At 41.5% G+C, this 18,651-nt stretch overlaps 1 protein-coding gene across 1 annotated transcript; it reads left to right on the top strand.

Annotated features, from left to right (window-relative positions):
- Positions 1 to 10,273: 10,273 nt before the first annotated feature.
- On the top strand, positions 10,274 to 17,904 carry LOC125455070 (complement component C1q receptor-like). Its single transcript, XM_048536603.2, has one exon. The coding sequence runs from the start codon at positions 10,335 to 10,337 to the stop codon at positions 12,087 to 12,089; it is 1,755 nt and encodes a 584-aa protein (XP_048392560.1). The 5' UTR covers positions 10,274 to 10,334; the 3' UTR covers positions 12,090 to 17,904.
- Positions 17,905 to 18,651: the final 747 nt, after the last annotated feature.

The raw sequence follows: 18,651 nt of genomic DNA on the forward strand, positions 1-18,651 counted from the left end.
ATTGACAAGAGTCAAGGTTGAGGCAGGGGTGCAGGAAGATGGTGTGGGAGTGGTGGTTAGTACTGGAAAAAAAATTAAGTACACAATCATGTCAGCCAGGAACTTACTGAAGGACAGCGTATTATAGGCTGAATTACCTACTCCAGCTCTTCCTAAGACCTTGTTTGGGTGTGGGGTAAATATTGCAATAGTAGCAAATAGCAATGAGGCCTTCTTAGGTCAATTAATTCTCACAGGAGTCAGCATTATTTCCTTCAAGATGATAAATGGTCATTGAGAGACATGTGATGTTTGTTTGGCAAACTGAAACAATGAACCACTAACAGATAAAACAGTGAGGTATCCTTTCTGTAATGCAGGATACCTCCATATTAAAAACGTCACAGCAGCCAAAGGCTATGTGCATAAACAAGAGTCATGGATTTCTTAAATTCAAGTTGTTGACACTGAAGTGATTGCAGAGCAGAATTCTTTAAAGGTGATTGGTCAGCAATTTTAGAAGCTGAGTATAATTTGTAATGTTGAACACATCTTCTTTGTGCAGATATGCTCCTCAGATCAGAAAATGAACTCAGTCAATAATGTAGAGGAAGTGATTCCAATTTTATGAAAAGAAATGCCCGTCTGTCTGTCATCAGAAGGAACTTCGCGGAAGTTCTGTTTGAGCACACAGGCAATTAGAAAATAGTTGACTGACACAATTTCAGCTATTGTGGAAGTGTTTTTGACAAAACTATTCATAAAATTCTACACTTTGTTCTGAAGTACACCTTCTTATTACTGTCATATCCATGGAAAAAGGACAAGAAATAATTATTAATTTGGGGTTTGTGGTTAAAGACAGTGATTGGACTCTCAGTGCTCATCATTATCATAGACAAAGTGGATCAGCAACATTCAGCAGCTAGTTAAATGCAGAAATTTCAGATGCATTACAGAAAGGATGCCTCACAGACCGACTTCCTGGAAATCATTTCTGTACAAATGCCTGAATCTGATACATGAATTCTAGAACTAGGGGATGAAGAGTTAACACTCAAGATGTGCCACAATCCAAATGTGACTGCTGGTACCAAATTGCCTTTCAACCTTCGTTAGGACAAAGGGAATGTATGTGGAATGTGTGTTATGCATCCTCACCTGACACCAAGTTCAATGGCAATGTTATCCATTCCTTCAAAACCTTCAGACTTGGCTTCTCCAACACAATCCTTGCCAACTTCTAAATTTGTCAGCTTCGAAATTTCCACATTAAAACACTGCATTTTCCAGAACTCTTACTGTCTGCACACATTGAATGATAGCTTATCCACTATGCATCATCCTGTTTTTGCCATTTCTCACTGGATTGGCTTCAACTCCCGATTCTTATTGCAAATCCCCTGTGGTCGTGTTGCCGTTTAACCTCTGGATCTCAGAAGATCTCTGAAGTGGGCTAGGGCAATAATTTTGGCAGAATTGTGTGTGAGGAGTCCAATAGGCCTTTCCTGGCTCTAGGAGCAACATGTGACATTTTCCAACTGAGTTCTGGGTGGTGAGACAAAATTCTCACTAGGGAGTAGCAAATATTTATTAATGGGGACAATTGTTTGTTATCACTCTCATTACCATTGAATCATACCTCACTGATTTTCTGAAGAAGGGTCCTGTCCCAAACAATCAACTTTCCTGTTCCTCTGATGCTGCCTGGCCTGCTGAGCTCCTCCAGCTCCACACTATGTTATCTCTGACTCCAGCATCAGCAGTTCTTACTATCTCTCAACGTTATGCAGCTTCCTATTGTACAACCCATTGATAGAAGCCAGATACGAAGAATTCCTAACATAAAAGTAAGAGCAGTTGCCTAGCACTTGCATTTTCAGATTTCCATCTTGGACACCTTGCATTTACATCTCAGGGCATGCTCCAGGGCAATGGCCTCATGCATATTCACCAACACTGGCATCCAACATGCACCAGCTTCTCTATACCATAGTGACATGACCCCAATCCACTGATAGCACACTTCTGTACTGCAATGCTGTACTTAGTCACCTTTGTAATCAAAAAAGATTACCTTGACATTACCACATTGAGGTTTGTGGCAACTTGCTGCGCACAAAGTGATCATTATTTTAAGAGAATGCAATGGTGTAATGGTATTGTCACTGGAAAGTAATCAGAAGTCAAGACTAATTTTCTGCTGGCATTGATCCACCCGGGTAGCTGATGGAAGTTAAATGAAGCTAATGATATCTGGACTTGAAAGCTAATTTCAGCGACTTTCATGTTGACCGTGACAACAATCATAAATAATTGTTAAAAACTCATCTGAAACACTGATGTCCTTCAGTGAAGGAAATCTGCCATCCTCACCTGGTGTGACCTATATGACTCCAGATCCACAATAATGTTGTTGACTTGCAAGCCATTTAATTGCTGACTGAGGCATGAAAGATTTAACGCAAATATTCTACATTGTTATACTTCAAAAGTACTTAATTGGCTGTAATGTCCGGTATCCTGGAAGGATACTCTCTAACAACAAGTCTTGGACTCTTGAAGTGCAGTGATAATGTCCCTATCTCTGAGGCAGGAGGCCAAGGTTCAAGGTCCACCTGGCTCCAGAGGTGTGTATTAACATCTCTGAATAGTTTGATTAAAAATAGAACCATTGGGTCAGTAAGGCCTTACATCGCGCCCCCACCCCGGACAATCTGCCCTTGAGCCTTTTGAGGGTCTTAGGTCATTATAATTATTGCCCACTTAAGGATTCCATCCACCTCCACTGCTATAATAGAGGGCAATTGCAGATAGGCTAGTCAAAACTTTGTTTATTTTACAATTTTGTTGAAAAGGAGACAAAGAAGGAATCACATTACTTTTTTTGGGCAGGGGACGGAATTCCCTGTGAATGTCTAGGGCACACTCCCTCAAGATATTATCCTTCTTAGTTTCTCCCCACCCAATCTTCAAAGCCTAATGACCCATGTACTGATCCCAACACCCTCTCAAAATAAGGCATATGGGATCAGAGCCTTTTCTAAACTAAAGGCTTTGAACTTACCTTAGTCTAGTCACAATCAATGATGTTCATCACCCTCTGTGTAGCTGCGGCAGTGTCCGCTGTAGCCATGAAGGTCCTGCCTGGTTATTCAAACTGTCTTGCAAATCTTGAAAGAGCACTCCTTGTCCTCTGGAAAGTGTAATTCTAATCATCAGCTTGTTTAAGCCATGCTTGGTGTGAAATTATTATGAAAAAGGCTCTTTAGAAGACAGTCAGTTTGAAACCAATCTTTCTTCTAAATGCGAGAGATAGTGGGAACTGCCGATGGTGGAGATTCTGAGACAACAAGGTGTAGAGCTGGATGAACACAGCTGGCCAAGCAGCATCAGAGGAGCAGGAAAGCTGATGTTTCGGATCTGGGCTCTTCTTCAGAAACGTCAGCTTTCCTGCTCCTCTGATGCTGCTTGGCTTGCTGTATTCATCCAGTGCTACACGTTATTGTGCCTTTCTTCTGAATGTGCCTGATTAAGTGGGAGTTGAGCTGTAAACCTCCTGTTAAATCCAGCCCAGCATTTCAAGTCAATTATCTCTAATTTATACATCTAACTAATTTATACATATCTAACCAGCATGGCAATTTATGTCAGGATCTCAGAACAGCAGTAGCCGGGGATCAGACCTCGACTTACCATGATCTGTGCTGTGCCCTCATACATCCAGTAGATTCTTTGAGTTAATCAAAGATATCCATGGACCACTTTTTCATTTGGTTTTAAGCTGTACAATATTAACTTGATCTAAGATGCAAGTAATAAAGTATGAGGAATTCTGGAGTGAACTCAATGCACTGAACAGCCTTTTTCAGCACTGTATTGACTCTCAGACTCTGTGAATAGGTGCTGGGCCTCAGATTGGCTATTCACATATTCACACAACTCAAGGTTTTTTTAAACAAGGTAACACAGTAACAACAGTTAGTCTATCATTTCAATATGATTACTTGTGACCTTGGCTTAGTGTGAGCAGTGACAATTATATTTAGTAGAAGTGTTTGAATCAAATTGATTGATGATGAAGAGGTGATGATATCAGTAGTGCAGAATAATGTTGAAAGTTGACTGACAGGAGAACCCATCACACAATTATTGCACAGCAGTTATGATGAACAAAATAAGTACAATAACATCTTTACTGCAAACAGGAATAATTTATTTTCTCATAATTTCAAGGGCTGGTCATTTGGCGCTTCCTGTTTCACAGAATACAAATGAGGCTATGCAGTGCTACAAAGACATCAGGAAAAGTCATTCATTTTATTCTGCATCAAAGATTATTGTTGGCAGCTCAGAGGTGTAGTAACTGTATTATAAAAGAGAAAAGATGCAGAGGATTGATTGTTCTCTTGCTATTGTTAAAAGTGTCATTTTCATAATGTTCAACCAACACAGAAAGGCAGACCTAGTGATACATCTGACTTGAAAGTAAATCTAATGGCAACCACATGCCTGTGCCCAAACTGGTCATCTAGATGGCCACCTGAAATTGTTTTGTCAATCTACTGAAGATGATGCTCATATCCATGGAGTGTGCCAGTCACAATGAAGACAATGACCAAGTAGTAATCCATGAACACCAGGCCCATGGTGTGTCCGCAATGGGGAAGAGGATGTGGCTATCATGTTCAGTGGTCAGAAGTCAGCAATCGTCTTTATTGGCGTTTCACTAAGGTAGAGGTCCTTGCACCTCGCCCCAACACCTCTGCGCGCCATTGGCCACGCAATGATGTAATAGTTCATAATCCTGACAGCAAACTGGAAAGGAATTTAACCAAATTGTTGATGAATCTAACAGGTCCATGCACTTTTTTTTACATCTCTTGGTTGCTGCATCATTGGTATAGTTTTCACCTTTTCAGGATTTGTGCACAGGCCTTTTGCTGCCAGTACACCAGTACATGCCTTGTGTACTTGACTTCAGACATTTTTTAATTGTAAACTTTTCTTGTTCAGTTTCAGATTCAGCAGTTGAGTTCTGTTGAGCAGTCACACTAGGTTTTGATTATGGTCAGTAATGGTCATTTTCATTTTGTCCCTTAAACCATAAACAAACAGATCATCTACTATTGTCTCCACTCTAGGTCAAGCAGGGACCATCTCAAGTTTTCTGTGTTGATATTTCTCTGCAGCCGTGCAAATCCCAGACACATGAATAACTATCTGTATCAATTGAGGGACATCCATAATGTGACAAGGAAGCTGCTGTTTTATTCCAGCTTCACTTGCCGGTAACCTTCCTTCATATGCAGGGTGTTGAAGACTTTTGCCTTTGCAAGTTGTGACATTTTTTAAAATTGTTGATCAAAGCAGTGAGATCTCTTTGAATCTTTTTATAGATCCTTTGAGTTGATACACATTTTCAACTTTCCAGGTTGTTTTGCCGCTACTTTCTTTATTCCTCTCTTCTCCTGCCTTGTGTTTCAGGCTGTCCTTCAGCAGATACTGAGCTAGTCTTACACTCTCATCAGCTTAGATATAATACTCTCCTGGATGACATTCTAACCCAGTAAACACGTCTAGTACTTGCCTAGAATGTGTTTCAGGGTCAATATGTGCTGTGACACATTGTAAATATCTTTTGACAGTTCCCAGCACAAGCTTTAGACGTGTTTTTGCTGAGATGATTGGCTTTTGCTTGCCTTCTATGATCTCGAACTCCAGATTATCATTTGTGTTATTGCATTGGTTATATAGAACAATATGTACTCTCAGAATGGATATGGTGCCATCATGTAACCTGAATCTTAATTTAGAGGGCTTCATTTTTGAATAGCCATATTGAGCCATTTTGCACATGTCTGTGAAGGTTATGAAATTGCTTGATGCACCAGTTTCCATCTGACACTTGACCATTCCAACAGTCACCAATCTATCAAACTCTGAACCAATGTGTCATACAATATAAGTAATTATCTGATACTTCAGTTCGTATCTCTCCAGTGACCACCTGTACCTGTTTCTAGCCATCTGTACTTCCTTCTAGCCGTAGATGGGTATGTAAAATGATTTGGATTCTTGCAGAGAATACTGCTTTCCCAACGCAGACCTTGTGGTCTTCTCTTTTGCATAATATCATCCACAGGAACCTTTTGTCTATCATCATTATGCCTTATGTATCTGGGAATCTTCCAGAATAATGCAAGACATGATCTGTTCTGCTATAGATTCCAGGTGGTGATTCACAACTTCAGCACTTTTGCATATATCAATTTCTTTCCAACGAGTAAGATTCTCAATAGATGTTTTCACTGCAGGATCTCTTGTATGTGAAAAACTCACAGAATTCTGTGAGCTAATGAGATCATATATTGATCAATGTACTCTTTTCCATCTTGGGCCTGAACATTAAGTATGTACCATCCATAAGTCACAATCACTTGAGGCTAAATGTGTGCCTTCAAGACTTTCAACATTTTGGTCGACTTTTCTTTTTCCGTTCAATACACTTCGAAACAGTCTTCCCAAGATGATGTGTATAAGAGTGCATAGCTGTATTACCTTATTAAATAGATTTTGCTCTTAATTCATAATATTGTCATTGTTCCTGGAAATTTTTTTTGCTTCATTGAATTTTTCATTTCATCTGGAGCTACTTGAAGAAAAGCTGCAGCCATTTTTCTTGCCCAGTGTTCCATCCCCGCGGCCTGTTTCAGTTTCTTTCAGTTGCTTCTTGTGGCTTTTTACAACTCTGATCATTCTGTGTGTTTCTCTGGCAGTAGCCCTGACATTTTCCAGCTCTTCTACACTCAATCTCAACTTCACTTCTGACTCCATGCTCTGTGTTCACAAGATACCAGAACAGTATTTTTATTGAAGGTGACACTAAGATGCAATGTATGTGTCTCATGATAGAGGTCATATAATCCTAGCAGACCAGGAAGGACATTTGTATATGATTGTGATTGTATTTCAATCCAAACATGCTGATGGCGATATCTTGTGTTGCTGCAGTGGAGCTAGAAATTAGTAGCCTGCTTCTCCACATCTCCGACGAATATTTTTACCTCAAAGCTTTACAGTTGCAATGGACTCTTGGCCGTCCTTCCACTTTATCACCCCTAAGCTTGAGCTCACAACAGGTACCATTCACCTATCACCACTTAACACACTCAATAGACCTGTGTGAAAAAGTCAAGGCTGGCATAAAATTTCAGTATTGAGGGATGAGGGCACTAGGGCACTATCTAGAATCGGGGTATTCAACTCTGGATGAAAATAATAAGGGACATTTCACCACAGGAAGGCTGATAAGACCTTGGGAACAGGTTGAATGCACATGGACCAATACGTGGGCATGGGCTTGGGAGTGAATGGTGGCCTACATACACACATCCCACCCCAATTCTTACATTGCCTGCTCAGATGTCAGCCTTCAGATACCTGCAGAACATTCCTGGAATACTAACCTCCAGGCTGAGTGCCCGAAGTGTGAACAGAAACAAAATATTTTACTGGGATAGCAGAAATCTAGGACAATTTGTAAATTTGTGCAATAGCTCTGGAAATTCTGTGATTATTAGTTACACTAGCCTGTTCTCTCAGGTGGTTGTATAAGATCCTTGGCTCCATTTTGAAGAAAATCCGGAGCGTTATCTTCAGGGTCCTATTGCACATTTATCCTCAACAAACATAAGGAAAGCAGATTATCTACTGCTCAGGCACTAATCTCTAGAATTTCCTCCTCTCTACATCTCCTCTTTAAAGACATGTCTAAAAACCAAACTCTTTGACCAAACTTTTGGTAATCCTAAAATTCCCAATGTTACACCTTGTTTGACAATATACCTATGAAGAACCTTGTGATACCTTACTATGTTAAGGGTGGTATGGAAATACAAATTCTTGCTTTCACTTATAAAGCTAAGCCTGAGCCATTGACTAAACATAGGGAACAAGACGTACAAATTCTGCTGCAGACGAAAGCTCAAAATCTCGATCATAATCTGCAACATAGCCAGGCAGTCACATAGTGCTGTACAACTGAGGGCTCTGCTCTCCTCCTGAGTTCTTCAAAATCTGTGTTACATTTTCATTTGTCAGAGGATTGTAATCTGTCTCATTCAAGGCTGCTTCCACTTCAATCATTCTCTGTGCTTCATCAACTGTTCCATCGGCAAATGAGTACATCTGGGCTTCTGGGTGATACTGAGTTAAACAACGTGCTTGGTTGAATCTACACACTGTGCTCCCAACTTTTCCACTTCTGTAATTCTATGGGAAAGAAACAAGAATGCATTTCAGGAAACGCACACTGGCTTCACTTTTCTTTCCATAGATGCTCTCTCAGCTTCTGCACAATATTCCATCCTTTCAAAGTGTGCCGTTTAAATACACGGTCCTTTAAATTCTCTTGCATGGCACAAATTTAAAGTGGCCAACCTGAATGTTGAGCATTTGGAAGCCAGAGTCTTCCTGCATTATGATTCCAAAGCTACTTCCTTGAACAATGTTGTTTGGTTGCTTGTCTTACCTGAAGCCTCTTTTTCCCATTATAAATAGCATAACCCATGTAAGGACAAACAGCAATCATTTAAGAGCTCCTTGCCAGACATCGGTGTGCTCCTCTCAGTCATTATGCATTCCCAGCGCACAGTATATGATGCTTTCATAATGTTGCAACTAATGGTCCTCACTTACACTAAGTAGGTTAAAAAGGCATTGACCGAGGTCTTGTCGTCATTAAAGAGCAGATACAGTGTGGTGCCCTCTACCAGGCATCTCGGACCAGTATGGACAGAGCAAGTACCTGCATATCTCCTTACTCCATCAGATTGAAGACATGCCAATGGTCAGTGCAGAACACCAAAGAGAAAGCATTGATTACAAAATTAGTTCAACATCAAATCAACTACAAAACGAGGAAACAAAATGTTGAATTAAAACAGCAAGGCTGAAAGAAAAGGTACGGAATAAATGCATTTAGCATAATTTAAGTACTTCCAATGCAGATTATGATCTGATGATAACCTTATATACATAAGGTCAAATGGACAGCAAATTGGTGTAAAGCAGTTCACCTGCAATTAATGATGTGATTCTAGTGCTTGTTTTGATTCTACAAGTATGATTCAAGCAAGTTTGTCCCACTTTTTCTTTGCTGTCATTTAGTAGTTATGGGAAAGAATGGACTATTTCTGCCAATTAAGTATAATTCTGGTTGTGCAAAAAATAGTGTGTGTGGTCTATGAGCGTTTGTTGGTTTTTTAAAAAAATACTCAATAGATAGTTCTAATTAATATAACTACAGAAGATCATCATTAATAACAACTGGACATTTTTCAATTGCAACTCCCAAATTCCGTACAATTTTAGTTTGGATGACAGACTAAGTTACACTATATTTAAAATTCTGAGAATTCACAGCATTATTCAGCAAGTAATTTCCTATACTCTGGTAATGTGCTTAATCCTTTCCACAATTTGATTTGGGAAATATTAAAACATATTATTATTGAAAGTTAAGCAAATCAATCTCCCTCAAGTGATAACATAATTAACAAAGGGAATTATCTTTAGGCAAAATTCACTTTTTTAAAGAATGCCCAAAGTCTTAATTATGTTGAGTACAGCTGTTCTGGGAGCCTTGCAATTCCAATGTAACATTCCCACGACCTCGGCGATAAAGATCTCAGGGGAATGGGGGTTGGGATTAGCTGAGGGGGCTGCGTTGTAAATACATCTTTAGCTGTGTTATCACTTTAACTTGGCTATTCTGAATTTCCCACTCGCTCTCGCTTTGCTGTGATCCCGATGTAGCCAATAATAAATTTATGCACACCTACCTTTCACCCATCCCACCAGAAAAAAATCACTGGGATGTGAATTGAGCATGGGGTGTGAATTGGGGGTCAGTCAATTTTACTGAGTGGAAGACGTTTCAGCTTGTTCTAAACAAAGCATCATTCATCATGTGCTGATATGAATGTTGACTGCAAAGCCCGGGGATGGAAAGCTGGAGGGGAGAATGAGGCATGTGAAAGTGCACTTCGCTCTTTTGAAGTTAAACATCTTCGCTGCTTTCCACGTTGGAATGCAACAACAATTTACAAACTCTCCAGTGACTTCTCCATCGTTTCCGCTGCAGGCTGTGCTGAAACCGTGGGAGAATCGTTCACAGGACCAAAAAGACACACGGGGAAGCAGGGAGCCCCTGTCAACAATTAAAATGAAGAAAGTTGGGGGGGGGGGGGTCAATGAAAACACACGCTGCAGCACATCTTGCAGACACAGCTTAGAGCAGTTCAGACTAGGACACGCTCTCACGTTGAGGAACTCTACCAGGCTCTGGGAGGATGCTGCTGCTGCTATGCCAACTCTTGGTGGGCACCCTGAGGGGTCATTTGGCTGCAGCATCCTCGCATTCCACCCTCTGCACCAGCGATGCCTGTTACACGGCGCACATGGTCGGCAAGCCCTTCTGGGAGGCGCTAGACAGCTGCAAGGTCAATGGGGGGAACCTGGCGACGGTAAAGGACGAACGGGAGGCGAAGCACATCCATCGGCTGCTGGAGTCGAGCCTCGCCGGGTCGCCGGGCACCCGCTGGAGGTTCTGGCTGGGGCTCCAGCTGCCCCGCCGGCACTGCTACCAGCAGCACAAGCCGCTGAGGGGCTTCATCTGGACCTCGGGAGGCGAGGAGACCACCTATTCCAACTGGGCCCGGGAGCCACTTAGCACATGCACCGCCCACCGCTGCGTCCATCTTGCCGTCTTCTCCTCCACCGGCCCCGGTGCCACGGGGAGGCGCTTCGCTTGGGCGGACGGCGTGTGCGGTCATGGCCGGGCCGAAGGCTACCTCTGCAAGTTCAGCTTCCGGGGCATGTGCCGGCCCATCAAGCTAGCCGGGCCGGGCTCGGTCACCTACACTACCCCGTTCGACGCCGAGAGTGCCACCCTGGCCCTGGTGCCCTTTGGCTCGCTGGCTGCGGTGTCGTGCCGGGGCTCCGGGTCGGACAGCTACACCCTGTGCCAGGAGACGAGCCCCGGCTCGTACGGCTGGTCGCCGGACGAACCCCTGCGCTGCGCCCGCCCCTCCGGCTGCGAGGCGGAGAATGGCGGCTGCGCCCAGCTCTGCGTCGACGGTTTGGGCGGGAGGGCCTCGTGCCATTGCCTCGACGGTTACAGACTCGCGGACGACCTTCGCTCGTGCTTACCCCTGGATCCCTGCTTGGGACGCCCCTGTCCGCCCCTGGATCCCTGCCTGGGACACCCCTGTGAGCAGCTTTGCGTCCAAAGGCCCGAAGGCTTCGAGTGCTCCTGCCGTGCGGGCTACGTCCTGGCCGAGGACGGGCGCGGCTGCCTGGACGTCGACGAGTGCACCTCCCAACCCTGTGCCCACCGGTGCCAGAACACGCTGGGGTCCTACACGTGCCGGTGCCGCCCCGGCTACGAGGCCAACAGGCATGCCTGCGTCGACGTGGACGAGTGCGCCGGGCAGCCGTGTCAGGGGCCCTGCTCCAACACCCAAGGCAGCTTCCAGTGCTCCTGCAGGCCCGGCTACACCTTGAGGGCAGATGGAGTGTCCTGCGCCCCACTGGATGTGGTCAGCACCTCACAGGACATAGTCAGCATCCCGACCGCCCCGGGTACGGACTGGAACACGGAGGCCGCAACCTCCGACACGATGCCAACAGCTGTGGGGATCCGCTTGGGCTCCACCGCAGACAGGCCAGGAGGGGCAACCACGAAGAGTGGGACTGTCCTGTATTTTAGCATCGGGAGCCGGTCACCGGTCACATCGCCCGTGGGCAGGGAGCTGCACGGCACGGACAGGGTGCCCGATTCAGTGAGAAACGAGGCGGCTAGAGACTGGCTCCTGGCCTGCGTCCTGGGTTCGCTGTCCGCTGGCCTGCTCCTCCTTTGCATAGTGGCTGTAATTCTGTGTTGTCGCCATAGGGCTGCGAAAGGCAAGGCTGACAACAGTGGGCAATTCTCCAGCTGGATCCAAGCGCCCGGGCCACCGTCATTTAGAGCCAAAGGCAAAGCCACGTCTGCCTGCTCTTCCATCAACAACTACATCGAGATGGAGACGGATCAGACTGCAATCTAGATCAGAATAAACAAGGGTCCTTCTCAAAATCCGCCATTTCGACAAAAAAATTCTAAATAAATGAAGTCATCTTGGATCAGTTACTACAAAATAAGTGAACCAAGTCCATTTCTGTTCCTTGACAAAGGATTTCCTGCGTCGACCGGTTTTGCTTCATTCTGATATGAACTTTGCAAAAACAAAATTTTGCAGATGCTGGGAAGCTGAGATCATGCCAGAAAAAAAATGTCGCAAATACTTGCAGATCCAGCAGTATCAGTGGAAATGGAGAAGTGAGCGAGAAAGAGTTAATGTTTCAGGTCTGTGACCTTTCATCAGAACTGCATTGGGGAGTGTTGGAAGCAATTTTTCTTCTTGTATAAACTTAGTTGGGTTTGTTGAAGTTTACACTTGCTTTCTAAAGCTACCAATAGTGTAGCGCAATTGCAAAGTTTTACCTATTTTAAGTTTTACCTGCACTCTTCATGTGGTGTACTGGTACGAATTGTGACCAAAAACTTAATGTTACAAGGTAGATTTTATAATCTTAGGAGAGTACAGGTATGATCTAATCACCATTATTCAATTGTGCATTTTTTGTTTAACCTACCAGCAAATATCTTCAAATTAAGTTAAGGGAACCTTGTTCAAAATTAATTTTGCAGAGTGTATGAAATTAAAATATGCTGCATATTAAATTAAATGTTACTTCCTCAAAATATTCAGTTGGGAAGGCAAAGGTCACACTCCATGTTGTCAATTGATAGTGCTGTCACTTCTGGCTGAAGCAAGTTCTAAGTTCAGCTGCCACTCCAAAGAATTATAATTAAGGCTGGCGCTCCGCAGCAATATCAGTAGAGATGCCTTTAAAATTATTTCATGGATATGACGAGGCTAGTTAGTTGCCCACCCCTAATTGTCCTTGAATTGCGTGGCTTATCAGATCATTTCAGAGGCCACTTAAGATTCAGCCACATTGCTAAAGGTTTAGAGTCACATGTCAGCCAGACCACGTAAGGGCAGCATATTTCCTTCCCTGAAGGACAATCGTGGATCGCTGGGTTTTTAGCAAAAATTGATGACAGTTTCATGGTCATTGTTACTGACACTGATTTTCAGTTCCAATTTTATCAATGAATTGAATGAATTCCACGAGCTGCCATGGTATGATTTGAACCTGTATCTTCAGAGCTTTTTCCTGTGCCTCTCAGTTACTATTCCGGTGACATTGCTACTACATCTATTTAAAATGTTGCCTCAAGTTCTTTCTCAAGTGGAAGTTAAACACTTCATGTTACTGTTCTCAGGAACACCTTATAAAAAGCTAGTTATCAAAATTGTGTCTCATAAATATGTGTCATTGACAACTTTCTTTTCAATCTTTGGATAAAATCTATGAGTCATTGTGAATTGTTATTTTGCAGAGTGCAGGATAGTAGACAGCGTGAAGGGTCAGTGGTAGAACTACTGCTTTAATTTATATATAAAAATAACTTGGATATTGGAATGGAGAGCAAAATTTGCCAATGATCCCAAACTTGGAGGAATGCCAAACAATGAAAGTGATATAAATGAGTGCAACAGGACATCATGAAGCTGGCTGAGGGGTGCAGACAAGCGCCAGCTGTTGTTTAATACACAGAAATGTGAGGTGATGCATTTTGGCAGAATGGATAGAGACAATAGAAATAGCAAAGTTCAGTAGAGAAAGAAGGACCTTTAGATATTTGTAAAGTTGCAGGGCATATTAGGAACTGGTTAGCAGAGGTATTGAGTACAGAAGTAAGGGAGTTGTGCTGAACCATGTAAAGTTATGGTTAGATCACAGTTGCATCCTGTTCTGGACAACACATTTGGAAAAGATGTGAGGATCCTTGAAAGAATGCAAAGGGGATTTATTAGAATTGTTCCAGGGATGAAAAAAAATTATCCACAAGGCTAGTTTGGAGAATCTCCTCGTTGGAGCAAAGGAGATTGAGTGGAAATTTTTTAGAAGCACAGAAGATTATAACATGTGAACAGTGTATGATAAAACAGTTCTCTTAGTTGATGATACAGTACTAAGCGCACAGATTTAAGGTTTGGGCAAGAGAAGCAGGTGGGAGATAAAAAGAAGTATTTAGTTTACACAAAGTGGTAATGACTTGGAACTTTCTGCCTTCAGTGGTAATGGAAGCAGAGACTATCAAATTTTTCAAAAGGAACATGGATAAATACTTGAAGGAAATAATCATTTCAGGCAGTGCAAGGGAAGGAGATTGATTTTCCAGGGATAGCTGGCATGGACTTGATGAGCTGAATGTCCTCCTTCTGAGCCATTAATCCATGGCTCTGGGTCTACAGTTGTATACCTTGAAAAGTAAGGGAACTGCCTGTCAATATTCTTCCCTCAAGTAGAATCTCAAAAAACAGAATATTTAATCGTTGTCACATTGCCATTTTGTGGGAACTGTTGTGTGCAAATTTCTGCCATGTTTCCGAGTCACAATGCTTCAAAAGTACGTTATTAGCTGTGAAGCACTTTGCAACGTCTAATGGTTGTGAAAGATGCTACACAAATATAGATTCTTCTTTCTCCTTGACTATTTCTTCAGATTCCAAATAGATTTTTTAAATCCTCAAAATTGTGTATCTGCACTAACCAAATATATTGAACAAAAGTTTGATATGAAAGACTCCAAGCTACCTTCAAAATCAAATTGACAAACAGAAAAGGCTTATAAAAAAACAAAAGAACTGCGGATGCTGTAAATCAGGAACAAAAACAGAAGTTACTGGAAAATCTCAGCCGGTCTGGTGGCATCTGTGAAGAAGAATCAGAGTTAACATTTCAGGTCCGATGACACTTTCTCAGGACTGATGGTAACTAGGAAAAGTGTTGGTTTATATGCAGAAGATAGGGTGTGGGAGGGAGTAAGAAGTTCAGTGGGCAAGAAAAAAGATTGGACTGGGATCTCCATCAGAGAGAGGAGCAAAACTCTTTCACGGTGGGCATGCCTAGAGGCTTATATTAAACTTGGGAAGAGGTAATGTATGGGTGCTCAAGGGACCAGTTTGGGAAGCATCGCATATCAAATTCATATTGCTAATTTGCATTGGTACTTTCCTGGGCCATACCCTCATTTTCTTCCATTGTAAGTTTTGTAGTTAATGAATAGAAACACCAGAGACATGGCTTAACTTGATATTTATGTCATTTCTTGGATGGGAGCAGAGTTTTATAGATCTCTGCCAAAATCTTGGTCAATTAGGCAGCCCCCATAGAAATTTAACCTTTAGAATTCAGAAGCTTAAAATTAAACTTATTTTTGGAAATTAATCAAATTTAACAATGTCGCTAAATCAGATTGAATGGACAGTGGAATTACTGAGTTTGTTAAAATATATGACAGTTGAAAGAATAAAAAGATGTGTAAAATACAATATAGAGGAAGAAAAATGGTGAACAGACATTCACTACAAATGGAACTACTTTAAGAAAAAAATTTAAATGCTGCAGTGAAGGGACTGTGGACTCTTACTGAAAGATTCAGCAAAAATGGGAAAATGAATCTTCCTTGTCCGTACTTCCCTGTGATCTGTGACACGGATCTGTTGATTCATCTGGAATGTATGGAGCATTATTCTTGTCCTTTACAGCATAGAAGTGAAAGTAAATGATAAGTCACTGAGAGATTGTCTGCCCCAAGCACTGTGAAGCATAAAAACGTGACAAAGTATTAAAGTATTAATAAATGGAATGAGCTTAGATGTTGGATTCTGTGTAGGACCTAAGTTAACATCTTTAAGTTGAAAATAAATCTAAAAGAAAACTATTTGACATTTTTGATTGTTTTAAACTTAAAATGTAAGTTGAAGGTAAACAAATATATGACACTGCATATAAATGGTGCTTAAAGAGCCATATTTAGAATCTTATGCATAAAGATCCTGAACTTGTATACAATTCAATTTCAACCCGTTAATAATACAAGAATCTCAAAGCTCCTGTTCCATGTTCCTCCGAAGAGAAAATTTGTTACTTAAAAAGTTAAGTAATAACTCAGTTGCGGTTTTTTTTCTCTCAGGCTTCCTTTAAATCCTTCCCAACATCTTGTATTTTATAAAGTGTGTCAGATTTGTACTATTTTAAGTAATAGTTTTAAAACTCCAATAGACATATTTGGAAACATGGCAAGACCTGTTTATGTTGCTTAATTGATATTTATGAATTGCACTAATTTAATTGATTTATAAATGTTGATTAGGTTAGCAGCAGTATAAATTTTCCCACTTAATGCAAATGCTATAATAGTCTGTTCACAGGCATACTACAGTGGTACTGTCATATTTAAAACCTGTTTTATAAAATGTATGACGTTTTAAAATAATAGCTGTGTCTCTTCTGTTACCTCTTACTGCCATCTCTTTGATGTTTGTTCGAGTTTGATCAGAGGTGAATTGACACAAACTCCTAAAGTCAACATTGAAGATTGTGTAGCCAATTGGCCAAATGCAGAATGGTTCAATACCAAATTTAATTATACCCTTCAATCTTACCCTGTGTTACACCTGATGTGCATTGAGCTTGTTCGAACCCACTTTCAGGGAGCCTTGGGCAACACAACATTGGGGAAGTGCCACCAGAATGCGTTGCATCCTGGCACTTTGGGTATCCGTGCTCCCTGGGCACATGGTTAAGGAAAATTGAGCCAAACATACTTCCAAGTAAATAGTGTAATTTCACAAGAGCCATTGTGGAGGAAAAGTGGGGAGAGGAAAACGGCATGCATTCCTCAAAATTTAGATCACGAGCCAAGGTAGTTTGAGGACTCTAAAATATTGGTTTTGCATCATAGCCATCTGCAGTGCAGTCTACAGTGGTATAAACTTGTCTTGACACACTCCTGGCAGTATTCCAGGATGACTGAGCCATTTCTGTTATACCTCAGTCAATATTATTAATAGTTAAAATGGTTTCATGTGTTAAGTGTCTAAAGGGTTGTTAGTGATGTGGCAATTGTTTCTAAAACATATGTCTGTCTAATCTGTTTATATTTGTTATGGTTTGCCATGATTTCAAACAACAAATAAAATAAAAACAAAGTTGATTTTATAAAATTGAAGCATACTGGCTCAGTCTTGGTGGGTGATAAAGATGTTAATGTGATGATACAGACCAAATGTAACAAGTTGGCTTCCTGGTTTTGTGCTGTGTCAGTTTACTTTGACTGAGGCAAAAGTCTTGGTGCCACAATTGTCATGAAGAGAAGCAATCTAAGTTTTCTTTAAAATCTTGTATAGTACTGCATGAATTTGCTTTGAACTCTTAAACAAAGATTAAATTTAAAGGAAAAGAGACTCTGTACAACAGCGACAATGTTGCATCTGCAAGTGGCATGGAGGTCGGATGGAGTCATTCAATCTGGAGAACTGGAGAGGTTTGGCCAAGTCACATGGCCCAGTTTGTGACTGAGATAAATCTATTGCATTATTGAACTCAGTGAGAGAGAAATTGACCCTACAGAAGATCAACAGCCCATTGTTCTCTCTCTCTTTCTTTGTGTCCCCTCCAAGCAAAATGTATGAGATGATAGCCAACCACAAGTCATCTTTACCTCTCATGGAGGATTCCTAGAGAGGATTTGATGATATTTACTCCACCATCTGGAGCAAAAGGAATTTAGCCAGCTGCACCTTTTCAGGAAGGCAACACAGGGCCAGCAGCTTGTGTGTGTACAGAATGCTTCAGAAGCAGAACACCATTTGGTGACAATTCATGACTCATCCATTTTTATACTGATTTTATGTGCTACCTGACCAAAGTACTTTCAATTAAACACTGATTTTCATTCTTTTTGTTTCTCTTCAAATGTATATTTTTTTAAAAAGGGTAGGTATGACTTTTGTATCTTGAAAGAAGTTTATGGTTGACAAAAAGCTGGCTGACCTGTTCTTAATGCTGAACCTAACACAGTATGTGAACTGTAAAACTGGCCATAGCATCCGCCACATCAAATTTTAAAAATTTTGTGTTTAGCAGAAGACTAGGATAGAAAATGAAGTAGTGCAGCTCTCCATACTGAGTCATAACACAACAATCCTCAACGAGCCTGAATGAGGGATGAGAGAAAAATGAACATGAGTTCATACCTCCAATTCTTGATTGATAGCCAATGACTTGTGTTGTAAAGAGTAAAGTCAAAGAGTCGTACAGCACAGAAACAGACCCTGCGGTCCAATCAGTCCATGCCAAACATGATCCCAAGCTAAACTCTTCCTACCTACCTGCTCCTGACCCATTATTCCTTCAAACTTTTCCTATTCGTGTATTCATCCACATGCCTTTTAAACATTGTAATTGTACTCATTGACCACATCCTCAGGAAATTTATTCCACATGCAAACCACCCCCTGTAAAAAAAATTGCCTCATGTCTTTTTTAAATGTCTCACATCTTAAAAATGTGCCCTCTCGTCTTGAAATTCCCCATCTTAGGGAAAAGACAACTACCATCAACTTGATCTATACCTCTCATTATTTTATAAGCTTCTTTCAGGTCACCTCTCAATCTCCTATTCTCCAGTGGAAAAGAATCGCAGCC

This window comes from Stegostoma tigrinum, chromosome 9 (genome assembly GCF_030684315.1).
Source record: "Stegostoma tigrinum isolate sSteTig4 chromosome 9, sSteTig4.hap1, whole genome shotgun sequence".
NCBI lineage: Eukaryota > Metazoa > Chordata > Chondrichthyes > Orectolobiformes > Stegostomatidae > Stegostoma > Stegostoma tigrinum.